General features: G+C 37.0%; 1 protein-coding gene across 2 annotated transcripts in view; it reads left to right on the top strand.

Annotated features, from left to right (window-relative positions):
• The first annotated feature begins 4223 nt into the window (after nucleotides 1–4223).
• The window catches only part of ASAP1 (ArfGAP with SH3 domain, ankyrin repeat and PH domain 1), a 594911-nt gene continuing 572340 nt past the window's right edge, over nucleotides 4224–26794 (top strand). Inside the window, exon 1 of one of the 2 annotated variants that reach the window (XM_051971096.1) lies at nucleotides 4224–4246. In XM_051971096.1, coding sequence (XP_051827056.1) covers nucleotides 4239–4246 — 8 coding nt within the window. In that variant the 5' untranslated portion in view covers nucleotides 4224–4238. The remainder of the gene's footprint in view (nucleotides 4247–26794) is intronic. The other variant, XM_051971093.1, reaches the window with a different exon arrangement.

The raw sequence follows: 26794 nt of genomic DNA, 5'->3' as shown, positions 1-26794 counted from the left end.
TCATCTTGCCACATGTCATGAAAGATTTTTAAATGTATCCAGAAGATAGAAATAAGCATATTTCAATGGCCTGAGAATCTGTTTGATTTAAATGTTAGTGGAAGTCTTTCAACTAGATATGAAAAATGCCCCTATTGTCAAAGGTTTATATATGTTTACTATCCAAAGCAATTAAAATATGATTTCATGGTGAAAATGCATCAAAATCTGCTAAATGGCACAGTGGATGGAGCACTGAACTGGGAGCCAGGAAGATTTGAGTTCAAATCTGTCTCAAAAACTTACTTAGATATCTGTCTAATCACCTATCTTCCCCGAGTCTCAATTTTCTCATCTGTGAAATGAAAATAATAATATCATCTATTCTTCAGTGTTGTGAGCATCAAATACGATCATATATATAATCTGCAAATCTTAAAATGTTATGTAAACTCTATTATTATTATTATCTTGTGAACTGAATACTAATTCTTATAAAAACAAGTGACTGAAATGACAGGTTATAATGCATAATAAAAGGTTTTTAAGATGTGAAAAGGGTTAAGGCTTATAATATTTCACTAAATTCAATATTCATATTTTGTCCTAGTTAGTTTGCATGCCATTATATCACACTCTCTTCTCCTCCTCCTCCCTTTTCTTCTTCTTCTTCCTTCTTCTTCTTCTTCCTTCTTCTTCTTCTTCCTTCTTCCTTCTTCTTCTTCTTCTTCTTCTTCTTCCTTTTCTTCTTCTTCTTCTCCTTCTTCTTCTTCTTCCTTCTTCTTCTTCTTCTTCTTCTTCTTCTCCTTCTTCTTCTTCTTCTTCTTCCTCCTCCTCCTCCTTCTTCTTCTTCCTTCTTCTTCCTCTCCTCCTCCTTCTTCTTCTTCCTTCTTCTTCTTCTTCTTCCTTCTTCCTCCTCCTCCTCTCCTTCTTCTTCTTCCTTCTTCTTCTTCTTCTTCTTCTTCTTCTTCTTCTTCTTCTTCTTCTTCTTCTTCTTCTTCTTCTTCTTCTTCTTCTTCTTCCTTCTTCCTCCTCCTCCTTCTTCTTCCTCCTCCTCCTCTTCTTCTTCTTCTTCTTCCTTCTTCTTCTTCTTCCTTCTTCTTCTTCTTCCTTCTTCTTCTTTCTTCTTCTTCTTCTTCCTTCTTCTTTTTCCTTCTTCTTCTTCTTCTTCTTCTTCTTCTTCTTCTTCTTCTTCTTCCTCTTCTTCTTCTTCTTCTTCTTCTTCTTCTTCTTCTTCTTCTTCCTTCTTCTTCTTCTTCTTCCTTCTTCTTCTTCTTCTTCTTCTTCTTCTTCTTCTTCTTCTTCTTCTTCTTCTTCTTCTTCTTCTTCTTCTTCTCCTCCTCCTCCTCCTCCTCCTCATCTTCTTCCTCCCTCTCTTTCTCTGTCTCTGTCTCTGTGTCTTGTTTCTGTATCTCATCTCTCTCTATCTGTCTCTCTGTCTCTTTGTCTTTCTCTCTCTGTCTCTCCTCTCTGTGTTTTTGTCTGTCTCTGTCTCACTGTGTCTCTGTGTCTGTGTCTGTGTCTATCTCTCTATCTGTCTTTGTCACCCCTTTCCCCCTTTTCTCTCTGTCTGTCTCTGTCTGTGTGTCCATCTCTGTCTCTCTCTCCTCTCTCTCTCTCTATCTCTGTTTCTCTGTCTCTGTCTCTTTCTCTCTTATTTGTATGCATATCTTCCCCCATCCAATAATTCACCAAAAATTTATTAAGTACCTATTATTATCTCCTATTCCTCTTAAATTGTAAACATCCTAAACTCAAGTTGAGTGTTATAATTATTTTTGTATTCAGAGAAACTAGCAGAGTCTCTTGAATTTAATAAATATTTATGAATAGTTGGATAAATTTTCTCATTCTTTTCTCTCCTTTGTTTTCTCACTCTTACTCCTGATTCTTCTCTAGTTTCCTCTTCTGTACTTCTCTTTCTATTTCTTTTCTTCTACTATGCTTCCTTTATTCTCCCTAATTTTTTTTCTGCTCTCTTTCCTCTTGAATTTATTTGAATGTCTTTACTTAGAGCAAGCAACAAGGAAGCCCATCTCAGGCTGGGTCTGGCATCTGCAAGGGGAGAGGAGGAAGGGAAAAAAGGAAGAAAGAGAAGGAAGAGATACCATTTCAGTTCTTCTTCTTGTTCCCATTAGGCTTTCTACAAAATGATACAGGACAATTTAAAAACACTTGCCTCCTCCAATCTTCTCCATCCACAGCTTTCAGACCTTATCTTCTAAAAAAGGCACAACCACATCAGTGATGTCTGCTGGGCCACAATCCTCATCCAAGAGCCCAACATCTGGAGACTCAAGTGAACAGTGCAGGCAGTTATTAGGGCTTTCTCTGATTTATTTTATAGCTGCAGTTCCGGAGCATTTGCGTTGGCTGTTACTTATAATATGGAATTTCCCTCTCCAGCAATCGTTTATCTTTGGCAGTATGCTGGAGCTCAATTTTGGCAACATTCCTGTGCTGAGACAGGAGCTTAACATTGTGCAACTGAGTACAGGACAGCCGCTGGCTCAGGGAATCAAGGGTTCAGTAGATATTCCACGAATGTTTCACTGGCCTAGGGATAACTTTTCTCAGATGTACCTTATGTATATTTTTTTATTGTTGTTCAGCCATTCTAATCCTTCCCAACACTTTATGACTCCATTTAGGGTTTTCTTGGCAAAGATACAAGAGTAGTTTGACATTTCCTAGTCCAGCTCATTTTACAGATAAAGAAACTGAGGCAAACTAAGTTAAGAGTTTGCCCAGGATCACACAGCTAATAAGTATGGTCTTTTGAGGCCTAATTTGAACTTTGAAGAAGTCTTCTAGACTTTAAACACAGCATTCAATCCACTGTGTCATCTACCTTCCCATGCTTATTTACATTGACTTGTAGATTTTGAAGGAAAACATACTTCAAAGGCCATCTTCTCCAGCTCTCTCATTTTGCAGATGAAGAAATTATGGTCCAGGAATTTTAAGTAACTTTCCCAATGTTCACATATATACCAAATATCAAAGAAAGGGTTTCAACCCGGTATTGGGACTTGAGATCCTTTTATTGGACCAAGATTTAGCCACTGATCATTAACCACTGTTTCCTATTAACAGAATAATTACATCATTCTAATAATAGATCAAAGGAAACTTTGTTAATTTTGGTAGAGGGAAGGAGGTGGTGAGAAAGAGGGAGACAGGAAAAGAAATAGAGATAAATGCAAAGAAGGAAAGAGGGGGAAGAGAAGGAGGAAAGGAGGAGGAAGGAAGGAAAGGGTGAAGCCAGGAAGGTAAAGACAAAAAGAGGGGAAATGGAGGAAAAGAAAGAAAGGAGGGAGAAGATTGAAAAGAGAAAAAGACAAGAAAATAGAGAAAGAAAAAGTGGTAAGAAGTAGGGCAGAGAGAAGGAAGAACAGAGAGAGAGGAAGACAGAGACAAAGAAAAAGTGGTAAGAAGTAGGGCAGAGAGAAAGGAAGAACAGAGAGAGAGGAAGACAGAGAAAAGAAGGCGAGAGGGAGAGGAGGGAGAAAGAGGGACAGAGACAGAGTTAGAGACAGAGGAGGAAGAATAAAAACAGGAAAAGAAGAGAAAGAGATGGAGGGAAGAATAGAAGGGAAAAAGAAGGGGGAAAGAAGAAACAGAAAGAGGGGAAGTAATGAGAAGGAAGAAGAGTGAAGAAATAGAGAGAAAGAGGGGAGGAGAAAGAAACGAGGAAAAGAAGGCCAGTGGGGGAAAGGGGGGGATAAAGAGAAACGGAAAGAAAGGGGAAGAGGAAAAAGGAAAGGAAGGGTAGGACAGAGGAAGAGAAGAAAGAAAAGAGGAGGCAAAAGAGAAGGGGGAAGAAAGACTTCTGAGTGCTCTGCATGTTCGTTTTGGTTAATGTGATGTCAAAGTTTTCGGCACGTAATCCCTTGAGACTCAGAGTTCAACTTCCCCATAAGCCTTCTTTTTTTTTGGGGGGGGGGGGAGGGGGGAGAGAAGGCCCACTCTTGGAGGCTCAGAACAGCAGCAGCACCATCACCACCAGGAGCAGCACTGTCAGGAGCAGGAAGCACTGAGCCGCCACCGCCACCGCCACCGCCGCCGCCGTGGCCGCCTTCGGGTCTATCTGTATTCTGCATGAGTCAGCCCCAGCTTATGCACCTGCTGTGATTTACAAATCTGAATGCACTGAATCCTCCCCGAGATGCTGCTAGCTCCTGCAAACAGATGGCTAGGGTAAAACCAGGGAACGGTTCTCAGTTCTGGGTATCGGGGCCACACGACCCAAAGGAAACATGTCTATGTGAGTACTAAATCCACTTACCCTTATAGATTTTTTTTTTGGTGGGGGGACAGGGGTTTCAGGTAATTGAGGCTCTCTTGCCAACGCTGAAGATATAAATAGTCTAAGCTTTCCGAGGAGCCGGCTGGGTGATTTCTGCTCTGAGAATGGGAGAGTCTTAGGAAATTACAATTTAAATTAGCTTGATTTCCGCAGCTCTCGGAGGAAAAGACAAACAGGAAAAATCTGGGGAGGGGCCCGGGCTCCTGGGAAGTGGGGTGGATCTGGTTGACTCCCCCCTGTCCAAGGACTAGCTGAGAGAGTCCGTGATCTTGCAGCATCTTTCTGGGCTTGGTTTCCCCCAAAGTTCCGTCATTCCTACAGGTTCCCGACCGACTGTTAAGGGAGGACAGCAGCTCGCAGCTGGGATTTTTCTTCCCGAGCCGGGCTTGTTAAAGGAGGGGAAGACGATCCCCTAACTCTGGCTGGGCGGGTCCAGCTGCTTGCGGCTACTTGGGCAGCGGCTGGGAAGTTAAGTGGGAGACCTTCGAAGGGACTATCATCCTCTCAAATGGAGAGAAACCCCGCCTGCTTGCATGCATTGAATTGATTAATCGAGAGAAAAGCGAGGGGAAGTGTTGTAAATAGTCGACTAGGTCCATGATTTACATATAAAATTACGGGCTTCTTCCCCATTCATCTTCTGGGGTTGACGCAACTACATCATCAACATAACCCATATATTTTAGGACAAGTAACTCCGTGCAAAGCATAGGGTTCAGATTCTTAATTGGGAAGAATCCCAAAATATATAAGCCACATACCCCACCCAACACACACAAGAGGAAGCGCCTTCTCTCTTTCCTTAGGATGCAGGGGTTCCACAAGGTTAAATCCCCGTTAAAGCCAATAGAATTTGCAGAATTAAACTCACAGAGAACAATATTTTTCAGTGATGGGTTAAAAAGGCCTTCTCTGTCAATTGCCTTGCTCCACTACCAAGAATTAAATAAAAGGTGGTGCTCAGGTCATCTGTTACCCTCCTCTCCACACAAACTTTAAATTCTTTTCTGAATTCCCTCCTTCCCCAATTTACTTATAATCACCATGTTTACCCATCAACTCAGCAAGCATTTATTAAACATATACTTTTTGTCAGGCACTATGCAAAGCACTGGGGGATACACAAAAGTCAAAAATTTCACCATTTATTCAAACAAGTCTTCCATCTCTGACACTAGACCATGTAAAGAAATAATTGTGCAATTAGAAGTTAATTGCTGAATTTGATTTCTTTTTTTTTTCCTCTTTTTTCCCTCTCATCTGTGGAATTGCTTAAAATGCATGTTTCCTAACTTGGAATGTCTGTCTGATCCAAGCAAGGTCAATAGGCGATATACATTATTAACCTATGACTGGAAACTGAAGTTAAAAGCTGGGACAAAGATTTACTTCAGACTTAGCACACTCCAGAGATTTTTCCTTGGGGCTCAGTGTTTCAAAGGCTATACAACATATATTCTGCTCTCAGGAATGAAGCTCCTAGTAGTCAAGGACCTTTTCTGTTATGTTTTGTTTCAGTCTGCAAGTCTATATTGGCCACAGGGTTTGGCACATTGTAAGTAACTTAGTAAATGCCTATTGAATTGAATTGAATTATTGGACTCAGGTTCTGAGCTGGCAGCTGCAGGAATTATAAATGGGAAAGTCCTCTGGAGTCCAAAGCTGTGATCTTGAAAGTGAGACTATCCAAGTGACCCATTTGCTAGCTTTTTGTGGCCAGACCTATATTCCTTCCCCTGATGCACACCAGTACCTTCTAATTTACAGTCTTAAGAGAGTTTCTTAGAGCACTGAGGGTAAGTGATTTGTGATTTTTAAATTTATTAAATATTTATTTTACAAATGAGGAAGCCAAGGCCCAGAGAAGATCAAGTAAGCAGCATAACTGAAACTCTTTATTTCAATTACAGCAATCATTTCTCTATATCAGGTGTCCTTTAGAACCCAACATAAAATGGCTTCCCTAATTTCTGATTCCATGGCTCCATTTTTTTTTTCATGGTACTGAAAACAAAAGACTGATATCTTTAACTACTATCCTACATCTATCCAGAGAGGAAAGTAAAAAAAAAAAAAAAAAAGGATGAGACAGTTGATGTGTGTGTGTGTATATTTTTTATATATATTTCATATATATGATGTTATAAATTATAAAAAGATTGCTGCATCTTGGAGTCAACACCTGATTCAAATCCCTCATTTCAGAGAGAGAGAGAGGAAGAAAGAAAGGAAGAGAAGGAGGGAGGGTAAAAGGTAAGGAGAAAGGGAGAGAGAGAGGAAAAAAGGAAAGAAAAAGGCAGGGAGGAAGAGAAGAAGGAAGAAAAGAAGAAAGGAAGGAAGGAAGAGAGGGAGGGAGGGAAGGAAGAAGGTAAAGAGAAATGAAAAGAAAAAGATACCTGTATAATAAAAATCAATGTTACTTTAAAACAAAAAAGTTATTTGACCTCCTGGAACCTCAACTTTCTCATGTATAAGATATAGAGTTTACTTAATAGAATTATATAGAAAATCAAATGAGATAGTTTAATCATAGCCCCAGATGGCCAAGACCCAGGTTTTGTTGGACTTTACCCAGAGAAGCAGAGAATTTTTGAGCTAGTCTATTTATAGACATTTAGTGTATTTAGTTTGCTTTGGGTTTCTAGAGGTCCTGAATAGTTAGGATTTCCATATAGGAGAAATGGAGAGGCAAGAACAAGACACAAGTGGCTAAGTGTGTGGACCAGACAGTGAGAGGACATAAGATGGGGATGAAACTAGGCCAACTAGCAGTCATAGCAGCTGGTAAGAGTGGTGTCCAATAAAAAGATTCTTCTATTTTTCCTGTTTTTCCAGAGCACAATGCTAGAGACTTGTCAATTTAGAAGAATTTAAGCCTCCATTCTTTTCCTAAGAAATTCCCTTTAGATACACTTGGTGAAATCTATAAGAGATAAGGACATGATCCTCACTACAAACCTCAATTCAGCCATCGATGTTTATTTGTATTTGAATGTTTATTTGTGTTTTTATATTAGTAAGTATTGCTATTAAATGGCATCACCATTAACAGTGATTTTTGTCTAAGCCTGTAAGTTAGGACACCCAAGTGACACAGTAAATAGATTGCCAGACCTGTAGCGAAGAAGAGTTGAGTTCATATTCAACTTCATATTCACCAGTTGTGTGACCCAGCAAGTCACTTAACCCTGTTTGCCTCAGTTTCCTCATCTGTAAAATGAGCTAGAGAAGAAAATGGCAAATCACTCCAGTATCTTTTTTAAGAAAACCCTAAACAGGGTTACAAAGAGTTGATCACACTGAAATGATTGAACAATAAGTTCACAGTTCAAATTTAGGGAAAGGAAAACTTACTCATCAGATAAAATATTTTTTCAGGTATTACTCTGGGACTGAGGACAAAGCCAAACAGAGAGTTTCTACAATACTGGTTAAGTTGGAAATATTCCAGAGTATACTGCTTAGACTTCCTCTGAACCCAAAGCAAGATAATAAATAAGGCGCTGAACCATTAGCAAAGAGATATGATGAGAGTCCGTATGGTTGCCATACAAGCATCTACAACTGAAAGCACTATGTCATTATTTCTCTTGCTCCCTCTCAAAAAGCTATATAGATAAAGTACTACATCAATGTCAGCTATTATTATAGTAGAAAGAACACTATACCAGGAGGAATTGTGGTCTGAGCTTTGTCACTAACTACGCAACCTCAGTTATCACTTAACCCTTCTGACTCTGTGTTTTCTTAACAATAAAAATAGCAAACTTGCCTGGCCAAGCTTACAGAGTTTTTATAGGGATTTAATGAGACAATGAATGTGACGGGTCATGCAAATGTTGGGTATTTTAATTAATTTGGATTAATATTATTATTATGTTATTATCTACAAATAATAGATATTATTATCTACAAAATATAGGGTCTTTTAGTAGGCCCTAGGAGACATATCAAGATAAATTGTTGTTGCTGTTGTTATTATTGTTAAAGAAAAGTATCTTTTAAGTGCAAGGGAATTGTTCTCTCTATATGAAGTACTATATGGAGATCATCAGATGTAATACATGGATTTGCTTACTTTAATCAAGCCACAATCCCATAATAACTAGTAAATATTAAAAAACTACATATGTAGGCCCAAAAAATCAATGACACAAGTACAGGATGAGAGAATTTCGGCTAGCAAGCCATGTAAGAGGCAAAAAAATCTAGGAGTTTTACCAGTCTGCACAATCAATAGGGTTCAGCAATGTGAGAAACTGCCAAAAATGTTATTGTTATCTTTGACTGAATTAATAGAAATATGGTGTCTACAGTAAAGAAAATGATTATTCCACTGCACTTTCTTCTGGCCAAGTCACATCGGGAATGGTGTATCCATTTCTGGTCACCACATCCTAACTATGACATTGACCATTTGGAATATGTCCAAAGAAGATTGACCAGGATTGTGAGGTGTTTTGAAATATTGTTATTTGAGGATTAGTGGAAGGAATTAGGACTATTTGAACCTTGGAAAAGGAGGTTTAATGAACACATGATCGTTACATTTAAATAATTGAAGGGTTGGTTTGGAGAATGAAATTCAATCAACATTTATTGAAAGAAGAATCACACTTAAGTTATATTCCAGAGATCAGAACAAAGAAAAACTTTTAGTTCAATATAAGGAAAACTTTCAAATAACCCATTGTATTGTGAGCTCCTCAAAGTCAGATACTGTCTTTTGCCTTTTTTTGTATCCCTAGAACTTAGCCCAGTGTCTGGCACATAGTAGGCACTTAATAAATGTTTATTGACTAACTAGCTTTCTGAAAATGAAATGGTTTGTATTATGAAGTAATAATGAATGACTTGTCCCTTAGGTTGGAGCTGATCTACAATTCTTATGGAGACTGTAAAAGAGATTTATGCACAGGACAAGGAATTAGCCTAGATAGCCTCTGGATTGCTTTTCAGTTCTAAAATTCTGTCTCAATGACATCATTTTTTGATTTTTTACACCAACTGCACAGCCACTCTGTTATCATTTTCTTGACAATGCTATATTTTTTCCTCATTTTATTAATGCCAGAAAAGTAAGCTAACATGCTAATTCACAGCAACAGATGTGATACCGATATTGGTAGGCACTTTGCCAAAGTCTTTAAAGAGAGCCTTACTCTCTAATTCACTTTTATGCTCTTTGATTAGTAGAAAGTAAAAAGTGGCAGACTGAAGCATCAATATGCGTTATCATTAACCTGATACTAAAACAATATGAAGCACAGGTAAAGTGAAAATTGCCCTTTTATTCTTTGATAGCCAGTTCCCATCTATAATTAATGAAGACAGTTCAGAAATAGAATTAAAAGGATCAAGACTTGGGCAATTCCATTTTATTTTACATCCATACATAACTACATATGGATTTGTGGAGATACCCCCATTACAAATTAATTCCTAAGCCCCCACCTACTGGCTAGCCCTCTTCCCCTTCTTGAACTTGCTATATTTTGAAAATCTCTGATTGTGTGATTAGTAATGGATCTGTTTCTGCAGAGAAGACCAGCAGGTTTAGATACTGCAAATAGTTGGTTTAATTCTTAAAATAAGATAGCATATAATAACAATAAAACCACAAATAATAAATATCTAACCCATGTATTTGAACCTACTAGTTTCCCACGATCAGGTGCTGTAATGGGCTGAGGCTTGAGTTGATGCACTGAGGTCCCAAGCACATGAGGCTAAATAGTAATTGGACCATACTCTATTAATATATAATCTTGGAGAAAGAATGGCCCCGCCCACTCTTTGTGCAAGTCCTGATGTGTTGTATAGGAAATGACGATTTTGGTGGGTGGAGGCAGGGGAGTGGAAAAGGAAGAGGAGGAGAGACTGCTTGGGAGCCATCTAAGTGCTTTGAAAACAGGAGTAATAGGAAGCATTCAGTTTGACTTCAACTTTGAAGAAGCAAGAATATAGCATCATTATTTCCATTGGTTCCATTTTTTCATGGTTCAATTTACATATCATGTAGCACCTTAGATGAAGCCTAATTCTGGACTCAACAACCTTGGCTCAGTCTGTAGTGTTTGGTATCAGATGTGAACTGGAGGGTTAAATGTGCTTTCTAAAATAATAGTTGTCTGGTCATTGACAGGGACCTCTGGCTACTTCTGGTTTCAGATCCATGGAAAAAATAAGTAAACTCAGCAGCTAACTCTTCCAAGGAGTAGTACATAAATCATGCCACTTTGGCATCCTTTCTTTTGTCCTTGATCACTGTCCCTCTTTCTGATATTAACCATTAATTCCCTTGCCTCCTGAATCTCTTTCTACCTCTTATTAATACACCCCAGCCAAATCTCCCAGGATCATCAAAGAAGAATGAAGAGGAAGTTAGCAGAAAGAAAGAAGTACAGTTTCAGTTCTAATAGTCTAAGTCCCAAGGTACATTCTACCTACAGTTGTCTGATTTTGTTATAAATTTGTCAATTATCTTTCTAAAAATTTTTGCATTTCCGTCCTAATTTCTAATAGCCAATGAAAGGTTTTGTCCTTATTGAAGTTAGGTTAGAGGGAAGAGTTGTTTAGAGGAAGGCCCCTGAAATCACATCATGGAAGTGATTACTCAGCATTCATATAAGACAGAACTTTATTCCCAAATTAACCTCTATAGCTGAATGAAAATACCTTTAAAACATAATAGATTAAAACTGTATCTAAAATAGCCTCAAGATCCCTTGTAAGGATAAAAGGACTTTAAAAATTATTTTCCAAACCATGCTCCCTAAATGTGTATGTAATTGCCCAGATAGTTAATTCTATATACAAATTACTGGGTTGTAGCTACAATTTTACGACATCATACAAACAGCAATCCTCAGATGGCTCATCTGCTGAGGTGGCGACTTTAAAGTGGCCTGATCTCTGTAAGTGTACAGTAGCTACTAGAAAGTTTGGCCCTTGGGGTCTAATTCAAATCCACAAAAACAAGAAAATTGAAAATCAATCACTTGTAGGCAAAACAGCAGAGCCTAGAAATTGCATGTTGCTAAGATGTGCAGTTTGTGAAACCCCTACCAATACAGATTGAAAAGAGGAACCAAATAACCTAAACCTAAAATACAAACTAGCTATTCATTCATTCACTCATTCAGCATTCTCATTGACCAATCAACAAGCATTTGTTAAACACTTACTAAAAGCAAAGCACTGTCCTAGACCCTAGGGTACAAAAATAAAAGCAAAAAAAAAAAAAAAAAAAAAAAAAAAAGCTCAAAGAACTTTTATCTAATGGGGGAGATGGCACGCTGATATATAGGCATATGCAGAACATGTGTAAAACAGATACAAGCTAAATGGGAGGTTGTTAAGATTCTAGAAACTAGGGAAAAGATTTCCTTCAAACAATAGTACTCAGCAGAATCTTGAAGGATCCCAAAAATTTTAATGAAAATTCCAGGGCATGAGGTACAATTCCTCAAAGGCACAGAAAAAAGGCAAGCATGTTAGCCAGTGTTGCTACTCTGTAAAATATGTAGAAGGGAGCAAAATAATAACAAAAAGACAGTATGGAACCATATTGTAAAGAGTTTTCAATGGCAAACAGGGCATTTGATTCTGGAGATAATAGGAAGCCAATGAATTCATTGAATATGATGATAACATGATTAGATCTGTGTTTTAGGAAAATCACTTCAGCAGTAGTATAGGCTAGACTTGGAGCAGAAAAAAATTGATGCAGGGAGACGAACTAAAAGGCCATTGTAATAGGCCAACTGAGAGGATATGAGAACTGAACCAAGATGTTGGCTTTGTGAGTAGAAAGGGAAGAGATTTTGTGTTTATATATCTCTCATCTGTCATCTATCTATTATTCATCTATTATTTATCTGTCATCTATCATCTATCTATCACCTGTCACTCAATCATCTATCATCTGGCTGTCATCTATATATCCTGTCATCTATTTATCAGTCTATCTGCCTATCTAACTATTGTCCTCTGCCATCTATCATTTACCTGTCATTATCTATCAGCTATGTTTCGATCATTTTCTATTTGTCACTTATGTATCTATCCTCTATCATCTATCTATATTTATTTGTCATCTACTTATCATTTGTCCTCTGTCATCTATTTATATACACATATGTATATATGTGTGTATGTATAAATATATCATCTGTTCTCTAAATCATCAATATAACCATCTATGTTTCTAGGATCTAGCCTTGATCATTATCTATCTATCCATCATCTATCTGTCATGTACCTATCATCTATCTATCATCTGTCCTCTGTCATCTATTATCTATCACCTGTCATCTATCATCTATCTGTTATCTCATGTATCTATTATCTGTCTGTTATCTATCTATCATCTATCTGCCATTTATCAACTATCTACCAATCATCTATCTGTCATCTTGCATCTATCCATTATCTATCTATGTATCTTGATGAGGGAAGCCTAAGAATCCATGACTTGGATAGAAGTGTAATCTCTCTGCCTATCTTTTTCTACCTGCCAAAATTCTTTCTATTTTCTGCCTTTCTGGAAAGGAAATTTATATACATATTTCCTGGGTTGATATACCAATGGTATTCTTAGATCTCCAGACTTTGATTAAAAATGGTCTTTTATTTTCCTAGGGGAACAGTGCAGAGAAAAAAAAAAAAAAAACTTGGGAGGAAGCTCCAAAGCTTCTCTTTGCAGAGTATGTTAATTAAGGAGCTATGTCCCCACCTCCACCCCCACCCCCCTCCTTCTGTGCCTTTTTGACAACCTGCTCCTCCCACATACAGAAGGAGAATGGGGCTGCATAAGTAAGAAACTGAAATACCAAAACCTACAGTCATTTAATGGGTAGAACTGAAAACTAACATCCACTGGAATCAAAAAGTGCAGGTGGTAATGCTGAATTCAGTTCCATTCAACAAATATTGATTGACCACCTTGAAAAGCAATATGTCAGGTCTTGCTGGGGGAATGAGGAGATGAATAAATCCAAGTTCTTGCCTTTGAGGGGGATGAGAAGAGAATACAAAGAATCATAATACAGAGAAAGAAATGTGACAAGTATCACAAGAGAGGCACAAAATGCTATTCAAAGCTAGGGGAGAAAAAGAATGCTGTTTGTCAATTAGGAAGAAGTCGATAAGGGAATTATTCAGTCACTTTTTCAGACATGACCTACTACTGTTCATGACACCATGTGGGGTTTTCTTGACAAGGATCCTGGAGTGGTTTGCCATTTCCTTCTCCACGTTGTTTTACAGATGAGGAAACTGAGGCAAACAGTAACTCTAACTTGTCCAGGGTCACACAACTAGTAAGTAGCTGAGGACAGATTTGAACTCAGGAAGCTGTTTTCCTGACTCTAAACCCAGCACTCTATACACTGTGTCACCTAGCTGGGAATTAGTTCAATCCAATCCAATTAAAGTATCCCCTATGTGCTAGGTGCTGTGAATCCAAAGACAGAAACAAAAGAGCCCCTTAGCTCAAAGAGCTTGTATTGTTCTAGGGAGTTTAAGATGGGAGTATGTATGAGTATATGTGAGTATATGTGAGTGTAATACAAAGGACAAAGGAGAAATCCAGTCAACATGTTCTAAGATAATTTGCAAAGAGAGAGAGAATTTGTGGGGGGAGAGGGGGAAAGGGGGGAAAGGGAAGAGAAGGGAAGAATCAGAAGAGATTCGTGGAGAAGTGGTATTAGAATAGGTCTTGAAGGGCAGGTAGAATTTTTTAAATGAGAATTTCCCTCTTCTCAGTAAGGGACTAAGGAACTTTGGGAAAGAATTTTGCATATACTTGCTATATTTATTGTAAATTGTTTTTTGCTTAACTGATCTCTGTTACAAGGGAAGGGTTCAATAGAGTAAGAGTTGGTGTATATTAGGAAATGATTTTGATGCAAAGAACAAGTATCAATAAAACTTAAAAAAAAAAAAAAAGTAGAATTCCAAGAATGGGGGAGGTATTCCAAGCAGAGGGAACAAGCATGAAGGTGTGGAGGTGGGAAACCATGTGGCGTGTTCCCGGAACAGCTAGAAGCCCAGTTCACCTGGGGGCTACAGTGATGCATAAGGAAGTTGTGAATGATAGGACTAAAAAAAGGTAAAGTGTATGTATGCTTTAGAGGATCCTGAATGGCATGAAATATGTGAATTTCTAATCTAATCATAGAATGCCAGAACTGATTGGAATCTTAGACACATTCTGGTTCAGCCTACTCCTTTTTCTGATGAAGGCATTGAAACCCAGAAATGTAATGTAATTTGCCAAAGTTCATAGAGTTAGCAGCAGAGCCCAGAATAAAATCCCTATTTGCAATTACCCCAGTCACAATTTTCCATAGCAATATTATTGACATACTATATAGATAGACTATACATACTATATACTATATAGATAGACTACTATGATAATTTCAAATACTTTCTGAGTGAAATTTTATTCCCATTTTTAGACGTCATGGAAGATAACTAAAGAATTCAAAGCCTTTAAACCAAACTCCTTGATATGATGAAGCAGATTACACTAAATTCTAATCTGCTAAGCTGTAGGGGAAAAAAAAAACATATCTCCCTCCTTCAAGCCTCACATAACCATAGATTTAGAGTAAGAAAGGATCATATAGAGTCATTGAAGTGAAAATAGAATAGATCATCAAGGGGGGGAAATGCAGAGAGAGAAAAGGTTTAACAAGGGCATCTTGTTAGAAAGCAATTTAGGGACAAGAGGAGGAAAGGGAACTAATGAAGGAAATAAAAATGACCCGCAGAAGAAGAGGGACCACCAAGAGCAACTTAAGCAAATAAAATAAAATTATTCCCAACACTGTAACAGCCCCTATTACATAACCTATCAGAATAATGGTATAACAGGATATCAGCTTCTCCAGTGAAACTTATAGCGATTCAAAGTCCTTAAAGAGCAGTGGGGTAGCTAAGTGGAGCAGTGGATATAGAATGGGAGTCTACAGTCAGGAAGATCTGAATTCAAATGTGATCCCAGATACTTACAAATTGGATGACTCTGAGCAAGTCACTTAACTCTGCTTCTGTTCCTCATCTGTAAAATGAGCTGGAGAAGGAAATAGCAAACCACTTCAGAATCTTTACCAAAAAAAGAAAAACCCAAATGGAGTCACAAAGAGTTGGATATGACTGAAATGACTGAAAAACAAACATCTAGTCCACAGCACTCAGTTTACAGAAATAATTGAGGTCTAGAAATGGAAAGTGATAAATGATTCAGCAACAAATAAAAGCAATGTATACAATGTGGTTTGAAGTTTTCTAATTTCATGGTTACTTTGAGAAAAGCATATTACCTTTTCTCTAAGGTATGGCAAGAACACATTCAGAAAAGGGAAGGGCTTTTGTATATAGCTTCTGCCTCTAAAAGGCCAGTGAATAACATTATTGTCAGACTTAATTTTCAAGTCCATTAGTGCTGAACACAAGAAATAAAACTGGAACATTCTCAATAAAGTTTCACCTCACCCAATACAAAAGCATAAAGGACAAGTAAATAAACCTATATGTTTCAATTTTTGTGTGAAGGTGTATATGTGTATATGTGTGTATGTGTGAGAGAGAGAGAGATACAGAGAGAAAGACACAGAGAGAAAGGCAGAGGGGCACAGAAAGAGACATACACAGAGACACAGAGAGAGATAGAGACAGAGAATTACACATTCTTAGAGCTGGAATAGATATCATCAAACACATTCCTGACCATTTTCAATAAGTGATCATCCAGTCTCCAGTTGGAGACATCCATCCATAGTGAAATTCTAGTATTTAAGATAGATTTCAAGGATCTGTGATGTTCTCAGTGTGTCTGGTGACGTAGATTGTGACTCATCTGTGCCTTAGTAAAGACTCATTGCAATTTCCTATTGCCAACTTGATAATAAGCCTTTCAGAATTTAGGTAGGCAGTCCACAGACTTCAAATAACAGACATTAAATCCTTTTATTTCTGTCTCATTGATTCTCTATCTCATATCACCCCCCCCCAAAAAAAAAAAATCTACTGTGCTTTTGAACTTCCCTATTTCTATCAAAATCACTGTCTTTCTCCCAGTCTCTCAGGTCTATATCCCCAGCATTATACCAAATGCCTTACTCTCCTTCATTCCACATATACAAAAAGTTGCCAAATTGTGTCATCCAAAAATCTTCATCTCTCACATTCAACCCCTGCTCTCTATTCACTCAACCACCACACTATTTCAGATCTTCATCACCCCTCACCTAGATGATTGAAATGGACTCCTTAATTTCTAAGTCAACAAGTTAGCTGTCAAGCATTTTTAAAAATATTTTTCCTAATTACATGTGAAAACAATTTTCACCTTTTATTTTTTACAATTTCGAGTTTCAAATTCTCTTCTGCCCTCCTTCTTTTCCCCCCTCATTGAGAAAACAAGCAATTTGACAAAGGCTATATGTGTGCAGTCATGCAAAACATATTTCCATATTAATTGCCAAAGAAAACAGAGACCAAAAAAAAAAAAAAAAAAGATCAAACCAAGAAAAATAAAGTATAAAAAAAGTTTGCTTCAATTTAGAGTCAGATTTCATCAGTTCTTGCTATCAAGATAGATAGCACTTTTCACCATGAGTCCCTTGGAATCATCTTGGATCTTTGAATTACTTAGAAGAGTTAAGTTATTCACCATTGATCACCATTTTTTCAAGTGCCTACTATGTTTGTTGCCCTGCCCATCTTGTTTTTAACTCACAAAACTCAACATTTGTATTGTGTTTATTTTAAATATTTACATATATACACATTGGCTCCCTCAATAGAATGTAAGCTTCTTAAGAGTAGGGATTGTCTTTGTACATTTGTACCGCTTTCCCCTCAGAGGCAATACCTGGCACAGAGTAGGGGCTTAAAGACTTGTTTGATAACTTCTGGGATTGGGTTTATACTTCAAGTCTTTGGCTTGGTAGAGCTAGGGGAGGGTTTGCTTTTCATTGACCTTTGACAACTCAGGACTACCAAAAAAATAATAATAAAACACAGAGGACTCTGGTGGAGGTTTCAGTTAGAGGAGATGTCTATAAATTCAGTTATTCTGCACAGATCTGTAACACTTCCAGTTCTACAACAAACCTATGAATTGATACAAGCATTATTCTCCCTGTATTGCAAATAAGAAAACTGTCTCAGAATAGTTAAATAATTTACCTAGGGTTCCATGGGTACTAAGTGTTACACCCTGGACTCCAACACAGCTGTCTTCCCTCAAGATCACTCATTAAAATTAAAATTTTAAATTTAATTTTAGAATGTGATTTACACATGTGTGTGTATATATATATATACATACATATATATACACATACATATATATATATATATTTATACACACGCGCACACACACACACACAAGTATATTACCTGTATTAATACCTATAAACACATATACATGTGTACCCTATGTCTGCATGTTTGGATGTGTATATGTGAATATATATAACTATATATGTATGTGTGTATGTATACATATATATATGTGTTATATATATGCATATATATGTATATATATAGCAAATATATGAATGAGACCAGGTGAAGTTTTCTCCAAAAGTTTTTGATGGAGTAGGTTAGACCTTAGGCCTAAATCATGTGATCTTTATTCCCAGAGATCTACAGGGCCAGAAAGCCAGGCCTTAGGCTCAGGCTGCAGGAAGTCATATGATCTCAAGACCAGAGGTCTCTGAGACAAGAAAGGTCAAAAAACTAAGTCTAAGCTTCAGGAAGTAACATGACCCATAGGAAGCAGAGAACATTGGTGACCATTGCTCACCAATGGTTACTTCCTTTTTAGTCCATCCAACGAAAAGACGGGTCTTTCCTATTTAACCAGCTTTACTATATCTATCTTGCCAAATCAAGTACATATTGAGAGCTGAGATGTCTCCCAGAGAGGGAGGGCCTCTCCCTGCAGGGACTAATTAAATTCTCTTTGTATCTGAAGATGGCTCTGATTAGTTAATTTGGAGAAAGGAGTCTAGCACCCATCCCACATATACCGTGTTTCCCCGATAATAAGACACTGTCTTATTAATTTTTTGGACAGAAAAACACCAGAGGGCTTATTTTCAGGGGAGGGAATTATTTTAAATGAACATTAACAGCAATTTTAATAAACAGGTAAATGTGAACCAAAAAAAGTACCTTTATTCAATAATGATCATGACATCTTCTTCAACAACATCGTCATAAGTGTCCATATCCTGAATTCCGTCCTGGATGTCTTGCGCCTCTATTTCCTTCAGAAGAAGTGGACCCAATCTGTCATGTCCAGCAATATAGCTCTCTTTAAATGAACATGTCTTGTCCAGGTAACCTGCTCTTAGTGCCTTGGCGACACAACTGTCAGTAATTTTATCCATGACTTCTTCACCCAAGTCACGACTTCTTGCAGACAGGGCTTCACAAAGTTTCCATGCTGATTTCTTTCCATTCTATTTTCAATGTAGTCATTGACTTCCATGTGCAAATGGTCCTTGAATGGCTTGTTTATTGCAATATCAAGGGTGTGGAGATAGGCAGTCATTCCTGCAGGAATCATTACTTGATCTATTCTTCTCACTGCAAGGAAGTTCTTCATTTCTTTAGCGCAGTGAGTGCTGGCTAAGTTCTTCTTTTATCCCCCATCAGGCCCCCTCACTCCTGCTTACATACCAGGTTTTTATGTTGTCCTGCCTCAGCTCTCCTCTGCGGCACTGCTCTCAATGGTGCCAGCAAGCAAATCACTGGGGAAGAAAAGGATGCTTTGATCCAGCAGTGTTTCTACTGGGCTTATACCCCAAAGAGATACTAAAGAAGGGAAAGGGACCTGTATGTGCCAAAATGTTTGTGGCAGCCCTGTTTGTAGTGGCTAGAAGCTGGAAAATGAATGGATGCCCATCAATTGGAGAATGGTTGAGTAAATTGTGGTATATGAACGCTATGGAATATTATTGTTCTGTAAGGAATGACCAGCGGGATGAATACAGAGAGGACTGGCGAGACTTACATGAACTGATGCTAAGTGAAATGAGCAGAACCAGGAGATCATTATATACCTCAAGAATGATACTGTTTGAGTATGCATTCTGATGGAAGTGGACCTCTTCGATAAAGAGAGCTAATTCAGTTTCAATAGATCAAAGATGGACAGAAGCAACTACACCCAAAGAAAGAACACTGGGAAATGAATATAAATTGCTTGCATTTTTGTTTTTCTTCCCGGGTTATTTATACCTTCTGAATCCAATTCTTCTTGTGCAACAAGAAAACTGTTTGGTTCTGCACACATATATTGTATCTAGGATATACTGTAACCTATTCAACATGTAAAGGACTGCTTGCCATCTGGGGGAGGGGTGGAGGGAGGGAGGGGAAAAATCGGAACAGAAGTGAATGCAAGGGATAATGCTGTAAAAAAAATTACCCTGGCATGGGTTCTATCAATAAAAAGTTATTTAAAAAAAAAAAAAAAAGGAAGAACAGTATGTTGCGCTCACTGCTGCAGCTCTGATTGGATGCAGCTGAGAGTGTGGCATGCGTTTTACCGGGAAGGCGGGGGGGGGGAGGGGAGGGGAATGGTGCATACAGAGAGTGCTGTAATGTAGCGTGTAGCGCAGGGGATCACCTTCACTACAGTAGCAATCTCAATAGGGCTTATTTTGGGGGGAGGGCTTATTTTAGAGGAATCTTACACAGTAAGGAGAGGGCTTATTTTTGGGATAGGTCTTATTATCAGGGAAACACAGTTTATCAACATATACACATTTATCTTTAACCCATTAACAATTGACAAGTCCAAAGCATGCTACAAAGCTTCCTTTCTACTTCCCATTGAGATCAGCAGGACATAGAAGATGGCAACTTCATTTATTACAATGCATTAAATCCCAGCTATTTGCCATCAGAATAAACTTTTTTCAATCCAACTCCTAAAGTGCATGGCACTAGAAACAAAAATGTTCTAGTACTCCAAAATTTAGAGGATGCTACCAGTATTTGCATGAGTTTAGCAGTATTGAGAAAACTGAAGTTTGTGCCAAGTTATCAAAAGTAGTTAAAAAAGGAAGTTTATTAAAAGTCAAATTCATGAGATTAAATATCTATTAGAGAAAGAGTTTTTAATTTATTTGGATCACGGATCCCTTTGCCAATCTTCTGAAAGAATAGACTCCTCAGGGAAAAAAAAATTTTGACATACTTAAAAATATATAGGATTAAAAAGGACAACAATTATATTGAAATATTTATCAAAACACTTTTTAAAAAAATTTCATGGACTCCAAGTTGAAAACCTTGGAAGAAATAATTGTATTCCCTTCAGGGGTCCTCAAACTACAGCCGGCGGGCAGCAGCTGAAGATGTTTATCCCCCTTACCCAGGGCTATGAAGTTTATTTAAAGAAACACAAAACAAAGTTTTTGTTTTTACTATACTCCGGCCCTCCAACAGTCTGAGGGACAGTGAACTGGGCCCTATTTAAAAAGTTTGAGGATCCCTGCCCTACACTTTCCCCCAAATAGCTTTACCAAAATAAGCTCTCTGACCTAACCCTTCTTGTTCTTCATACCAACCAACAACTATACTAATCTCTTCAGAAGTGACTTTGCCATGTTCCATTGTCTCTGCCAACAGGGCAGATGTTCTAAGGTCTCTGACTTCCTCATGGGGTTCAGTGTCCCAGAACTTCTCCCCAGGTTCTTCTCTATTGAATTAGTAAGCACTTAATAAATGCTTGTTGATTAATTGATTTAATTTTTTTTATTTTAAGTTTACCTTTTTGTCCTGCTTGCCCATGGTGCCTAAATCATTAATTATCACTCTATTTGGAAGAATATAAAAATTCTGGGTCTTGCTTGGAGCAAATGAAGCATTTTCCTTTCTGTCAAGTATAACCATAACAACTTCCTCCACAACATCTATGAGAAGAAAAAACATCTCATCTCTACCCATCATGTAAAATTGTAAGAAACAGTAGTTTAGAAAGTTTGTTCTTGAGAATAGGAGATGTGTCTGTAGAGGAGAGTGACATATAAAAGAGTGTGTCAACTGTCCAGAATAATAGTAATGGGGATTGCAGAGCTGAGAGTGTTTTACCAGTGAAGATCTTTTTGAGATTTAGAAAAATGGTGCACATGTAATTATAGATTGTCAGTAGTCAATAAGCATGTATTAAGCACCTACTATATGCCAGACACTATGCTGAGGTATATGAGCTGAAAAAAAAAATCCTTTAGAAGTCATTCTGCTAGAGATAAGTCTTTCTGAACTTAATTAGATTGATCCAAGTCATGTATGTTTACAGACTATTCTCCAATTTGGCAGAAATTGCTAGAACTTATGTTCTATTGGAATAAACTTTAAGACTACCCCCAAAGCATTTTGGAAGAGGATTTTAAGAGAGGAATAATAATATTAATAATAGATTATTATTTATATGAAGTTACAAAATGCTTTATATCTCTGTATCACTGGTTCCTCACTGCAATCCTAAACACAATAAGTACAAGTATTTTTTTGTTTTATTTTTTAGTTTTATATAAAAAGAAACTGAGGCCAAAGAGGCAAAGTGTTTTCCCTATAAATATTGGGTGTCCCAAAAGTCTTGGGAAAGACAGTGTGGCCTAGATAATATAAAGAACTAGTCTCAAGTCCAGACTCCCTGATTCAAGTTCCATCTCTTACACATACTGGCTATGTGATACTGGGCAGGTCACTTCTCAGTGCTACTATTGTTCAATCTGATTCTTCATGATCCCATTTGGTGTTTTCTTGGCAAAGATCCTCAAGTTGTTTCCCATTTCTTTTTCTGACTCATTTTATTAGTAAATAAAATGATGCAAACAAGTGACTTACTCAGGATTACACTGGTAATAAGTATCTGAGGCTGGATTTGAGCTCAGAAAGAAGAGTCCTCCTGACTCCAAGTCCAGCACTCTATCCACTGCACCATCTCATTGCACCAAGGTCCTCTTATTATTCTCATTTTATAGGGTTAAGTTACTTGCCCAGGGTCACACTGCTAGTATCTGAAGAAAGATTTGATAAGTTATTGAGAAGGAACTAACATGCATTGGTTGAGGAAGTTTATTCATCAGGAATTTCCTATATTTTAAATTACAGCTTTGGTCCCATTCTTTGTTGTTTTTCTCCAGAAAGAGAGAAATTTACTAGGAACTACCAAACATATGGAAATTCTAACTCAATAATGCAAATATAAATCTTTCAAAAATTACTGCCATATACTGCAAATAGAATGCATAATAATTTTTTTTAAATAAGATACACAATCACTCCTAGAAATAGAATATTAAATCATTTGTATTTGAAAGTTAGAATGTGGGAGATAGAATGAATGCATGAATTAATGAATTTTTAAAAAGCATTATTAGGAATAGACAATGGCAGGGATGATGCAATGAACTTGGTTCTGGGCCAGATAAGGTGAGTTAATATGCCAGGATCAGTGGTAAGAAAGAGGCTGAAATTCTTCATTATTGACCTGGATATGGCATGTGTTATATTTATTTGCTTGACAAATATTTGTATATGGTATTTATAAGGTTCTATGCTAGATAGCTGTATGATTCACTTTTTCTCCCTATTTCTGTCTGTTTGTCTTTCTGCCTGTCTTTCTCTCTGTCTCACTGTCTCTGCCTCTCTTTTTCTTGCTGTCTCTGTCTGTCTTTCTCCCTCTCCATCTCTATCTCTGTCTCTTTCTCATTACCTCTCTCTTTTTATTTTTTCTCTCTCATTTTATTCTCTGTACTTTCTTTAATTCTCTTTCCTTTCTCTTTCATTTTTTATCCTTTCTTTTCCTTCCAGATATTTTTGTTGCTATCTTTAGGTATATAATAAGCTGAGGACTATGTATACTAGATGTATGTATGTGAGTGTGTATATGTGTATGGGAGTGAGTGTGTGTGTGTGAATGTGTGTGTGTATAGATGTCAGTATAGCATATGGGAGAGAGGCTGTTTAATTCTCAATGTGAATGGAGAACAAGAGAAGAAACAACTGTAAACTGCTACATTATCACCTCAGATGGTGTGATTATGTGTGATCTTTCCTATAATTAACCTTGAAAATTAAGCTGTTCATATCACATGTGGGTGTTATTTTGTGTTTTGGCTTGCACCATGGTCCCCATTTCTTCCCTTCATTCCCTACTTCACTCCATACATTCAAATATGTATATGCATGTAATGGGTACGTGTGCTTGTGTAGGTATATTTGTGTATCTACATAATATGTATATAGGTGTGTATCTATATGTATATGCATGGCTATATATGTGTATATATGTATGTGCATATATGCATATACATATATCAAAAAAGAGACACATATACATATGCATGAGTAGATGCATTGTCTCCTCATCTGCACCCCGAGTATAAGTTCCTTGAGCCAAGACTTTTTTCATTTTATCTTTGTATTAGAAGGCCCTAGCAAAGTGCCTAAGATATATTCAATAAATTATTGAATTAGAGCAGATTTTGGATATCTAGAGAAGCACAGAGTCTTACCTGGATCATATGCTACCTACCAGCAGATCTGGGATTCAAATTGTAGGTGCTCTTCTTCTCCATATGAGGAGATAAAAAGAAGCTCAGATTCTAGCTCAGATGAGAAAAGTCAAGTTGGTCTATGTGGGTAGACAATATTCAGGTTCAAGGAGAACACAAAACTACTGTTCATTATATCACATTAAGGTTTACGATGCACTTTACAAATATTTCCTCATCTTCACAAGCTATTCACCTAAGAAGTAGATATATTATGGTCCCCATTTTATGGATGATGAAATGGAAGTGGCCAGAACTAAGAGATTTTCCCAGGATCATACAAGTAATAAATGTCTGAGGATGGATTTGAACTTACGTTTTCCTGAATCTAGTCCATCTCTATACCCACTGTGACATATATATATATATATATATATATATATATATATATATATATATATATATATACACACACACATACATACACATATACATATATCCAGAAGAGGTCCAAGACCTGACTATGTTATATATATTTTTGCTTGAATTGTAGGTTAATAATTTTGTATGTATAACAAATGATGTTATAAATATCCAAATGACCCTTGGTGGAAAAAAGTTCTCCACACTTGTTCTAGATGGTATTAAGTGTTTATTTTTAAATTTCTATTGTAGTGAATTTCAGAAAATAAAATGATATTGATAGACAAAAACCCTGTCAGTGTCTGTCCAATATAGATACTAATCACACAAATAATTCCTAATGATATATTAAAAACAGAATATAATTATATTTACTATAAATTTCTTTACAATAACTATGCATATATCTTTCATATTCAGTGTAGGGATAATTCTGAGTGATAGCTTGAGAATGAACATCTTTAGGTTCTTTGTACTCTACATTCATTCACTTCTGTGCCTACATAGTATGAGAATGCTATATCATCTTATTATGCACACTTGCATTTTGTGATTTTTTTAAAAATATAGCCTGTTATGAATAAAGTAGCAATTCTGTAACTTGGGATACAATTTGTTAATGAAGTATATGTTTTAAACAGAATTCCCACTTCTGTTTGGGTAAACATGTATCTTTCTTATTGGATGTTGCTACTATAAGTGTGGAAGATAGGTGTAGAAAAAGCAGAAATCTACATGGATTGGTATTATGTCCTTTCCTGTTATTTTTATGGTTAAGCAGACTTTTCTTTCTTTGAGTAGCAGGCAACTAGGTGGTACAGAGGATAAAGTACTGATTCTGAATCAGGATAACTCATCTTCCTTAGTTCAAATCTAGCCTTAGATACTTAATTAACCCTATATGCCTCAATTTCTTTTTTTTATTAAAGACCTTTTTTTATTTTCAAAACATATACAGAGATAATTTTAACATTCACTTTTGCAAAACTTGTGTTCCAATTTTTTTCCTTCCCTTCTTCCCACCTCCTCCCCTAGACAGCAAGTAATCCAATGTTAAACATGTGCAATTTTTCTATACATATCCACAATTATCATGCTGCACAAGAAAAATCAGATCAAAAAGGAAAAAAAAATGTGAAAGAAAACAAATGCAAGCTAACAATAATAAAAATGTGAAAATATTATGTTGTGATCCACATTCAGTCCCCACAGTCCTCTCTCTAGATGCAGATGGCTCTCTCTGTCACAAGATCATTGGACCTGTATGCCTTAGTTTCTTATCTGTAAAATGAGATAGAAAAGGAAATGGCATTTCACTCTAGCATCTTTGCCAAGAAAAGCCCAAATGGGGTCATGAAGAGTTGGACATAATTGAAAAACAACTGAACAACAACACCAAAAACTTTTTTTCTTTGATAAATATTTTATGATCCACAAATGTCTAGTTGTGTTCCATTTACACTCCTGAATTAACAAACCAACCTGAATTAGGCCTGGCCCAGAACATGAAGGGACAGAATTTGAAGTCTAAGCATATTATTTCAATCCCAATTTAATAAAAACTCTAATAACCTCATAAATAAAATAAAAGTATTCGCAGCTCATCTCTCGTAAAGTCTCTTATAGTTCTAAATCCTATTAAGTCAGCCTTACTTTGATATATTCTTTTTATATCCATTAGAGGGAACACTAACTAACCACCAAGATCCTAAGCCAAAGCCTGGACAAGGATCAGTGTACTGCTCTTTCAAACGCAAAAGCAATACCAGAAGTGTGCTATTGATCCCTCTTAGTGTTGTCCAGACTCCCTGAGTTTCAGGGAATGAGGTAAATGAGAAGGGTGTAATCATCACCTCCAACTGATGCTCTAATAATTCAATGCTGGACAGATTGTAACAACGTATGCAATTTCATATAGGGAAAAATTAGTTTCCCAATAAGGTAGGGCCCAAATATCATAGGAATTTCTAATTTATCACCAGCAGCATGCTAGACACAATGGATATAACCTCGCCTTTGCTTGGAGATCAGAGTCCATTACATTAGAAATAGTCCATTGCACTTTGGGACATCGCCCATTGTTTTGCTTGACTGTATGTATTTGTATTGGATTTTGTTTTTCTTACTTCCTCAATAAGTGGGAGGTGTTGGAGGTGAGAAGGAGAGAGTTTGGAACCAAAAACTAAATAGAATAGACTTTTGAAAGTACAGTTTTGAAAAAAGAAAAAAGAAAGAAAGCTCACCATAGATTCACTATGATCGCTATTTACAAACTATGTGAACTTGTACAAGTCATTTATTTCTTGGAGCTTCAGTTTCCACATCTGTAAAATAAGAGGCTCTAAATGAGATGATTTGATGTTTTATAAAATGCGAGGCTGGCTGGAGAGCTCTTCATGCTCTAACAATCTATGTTTGATGAACTATCATTTTGTTTGCTTTATACTAAGAGACAATGAAATATAGTGGAAAGAGTTGAATGTGACTATCACCAAGCCATATCTCTAAAATTCCATTTCTTTGCTGTATTTGGAATCCATGGACC

The sequence above is a fragment of the Antechinus flavipes genome, chromosome 1 (genome assembly GCF_016432865.1).
Source record: "Antechinus flavipes isolate AdamAnt ecotype Samford, QLD, Australia chromosome 1, AdamAnt_v2, whole genome shotgun sequence".
NCBI classification, from domain to species: Eukaryota; Metazoa; Chordata; class Mammalia; order Dasyuromorphia; family Dasyuridae; genus Antechinus; species Antechinus flavipes.
This window is presented reverse-complemented; position numbering and strand designations above follow the sequence as displayed.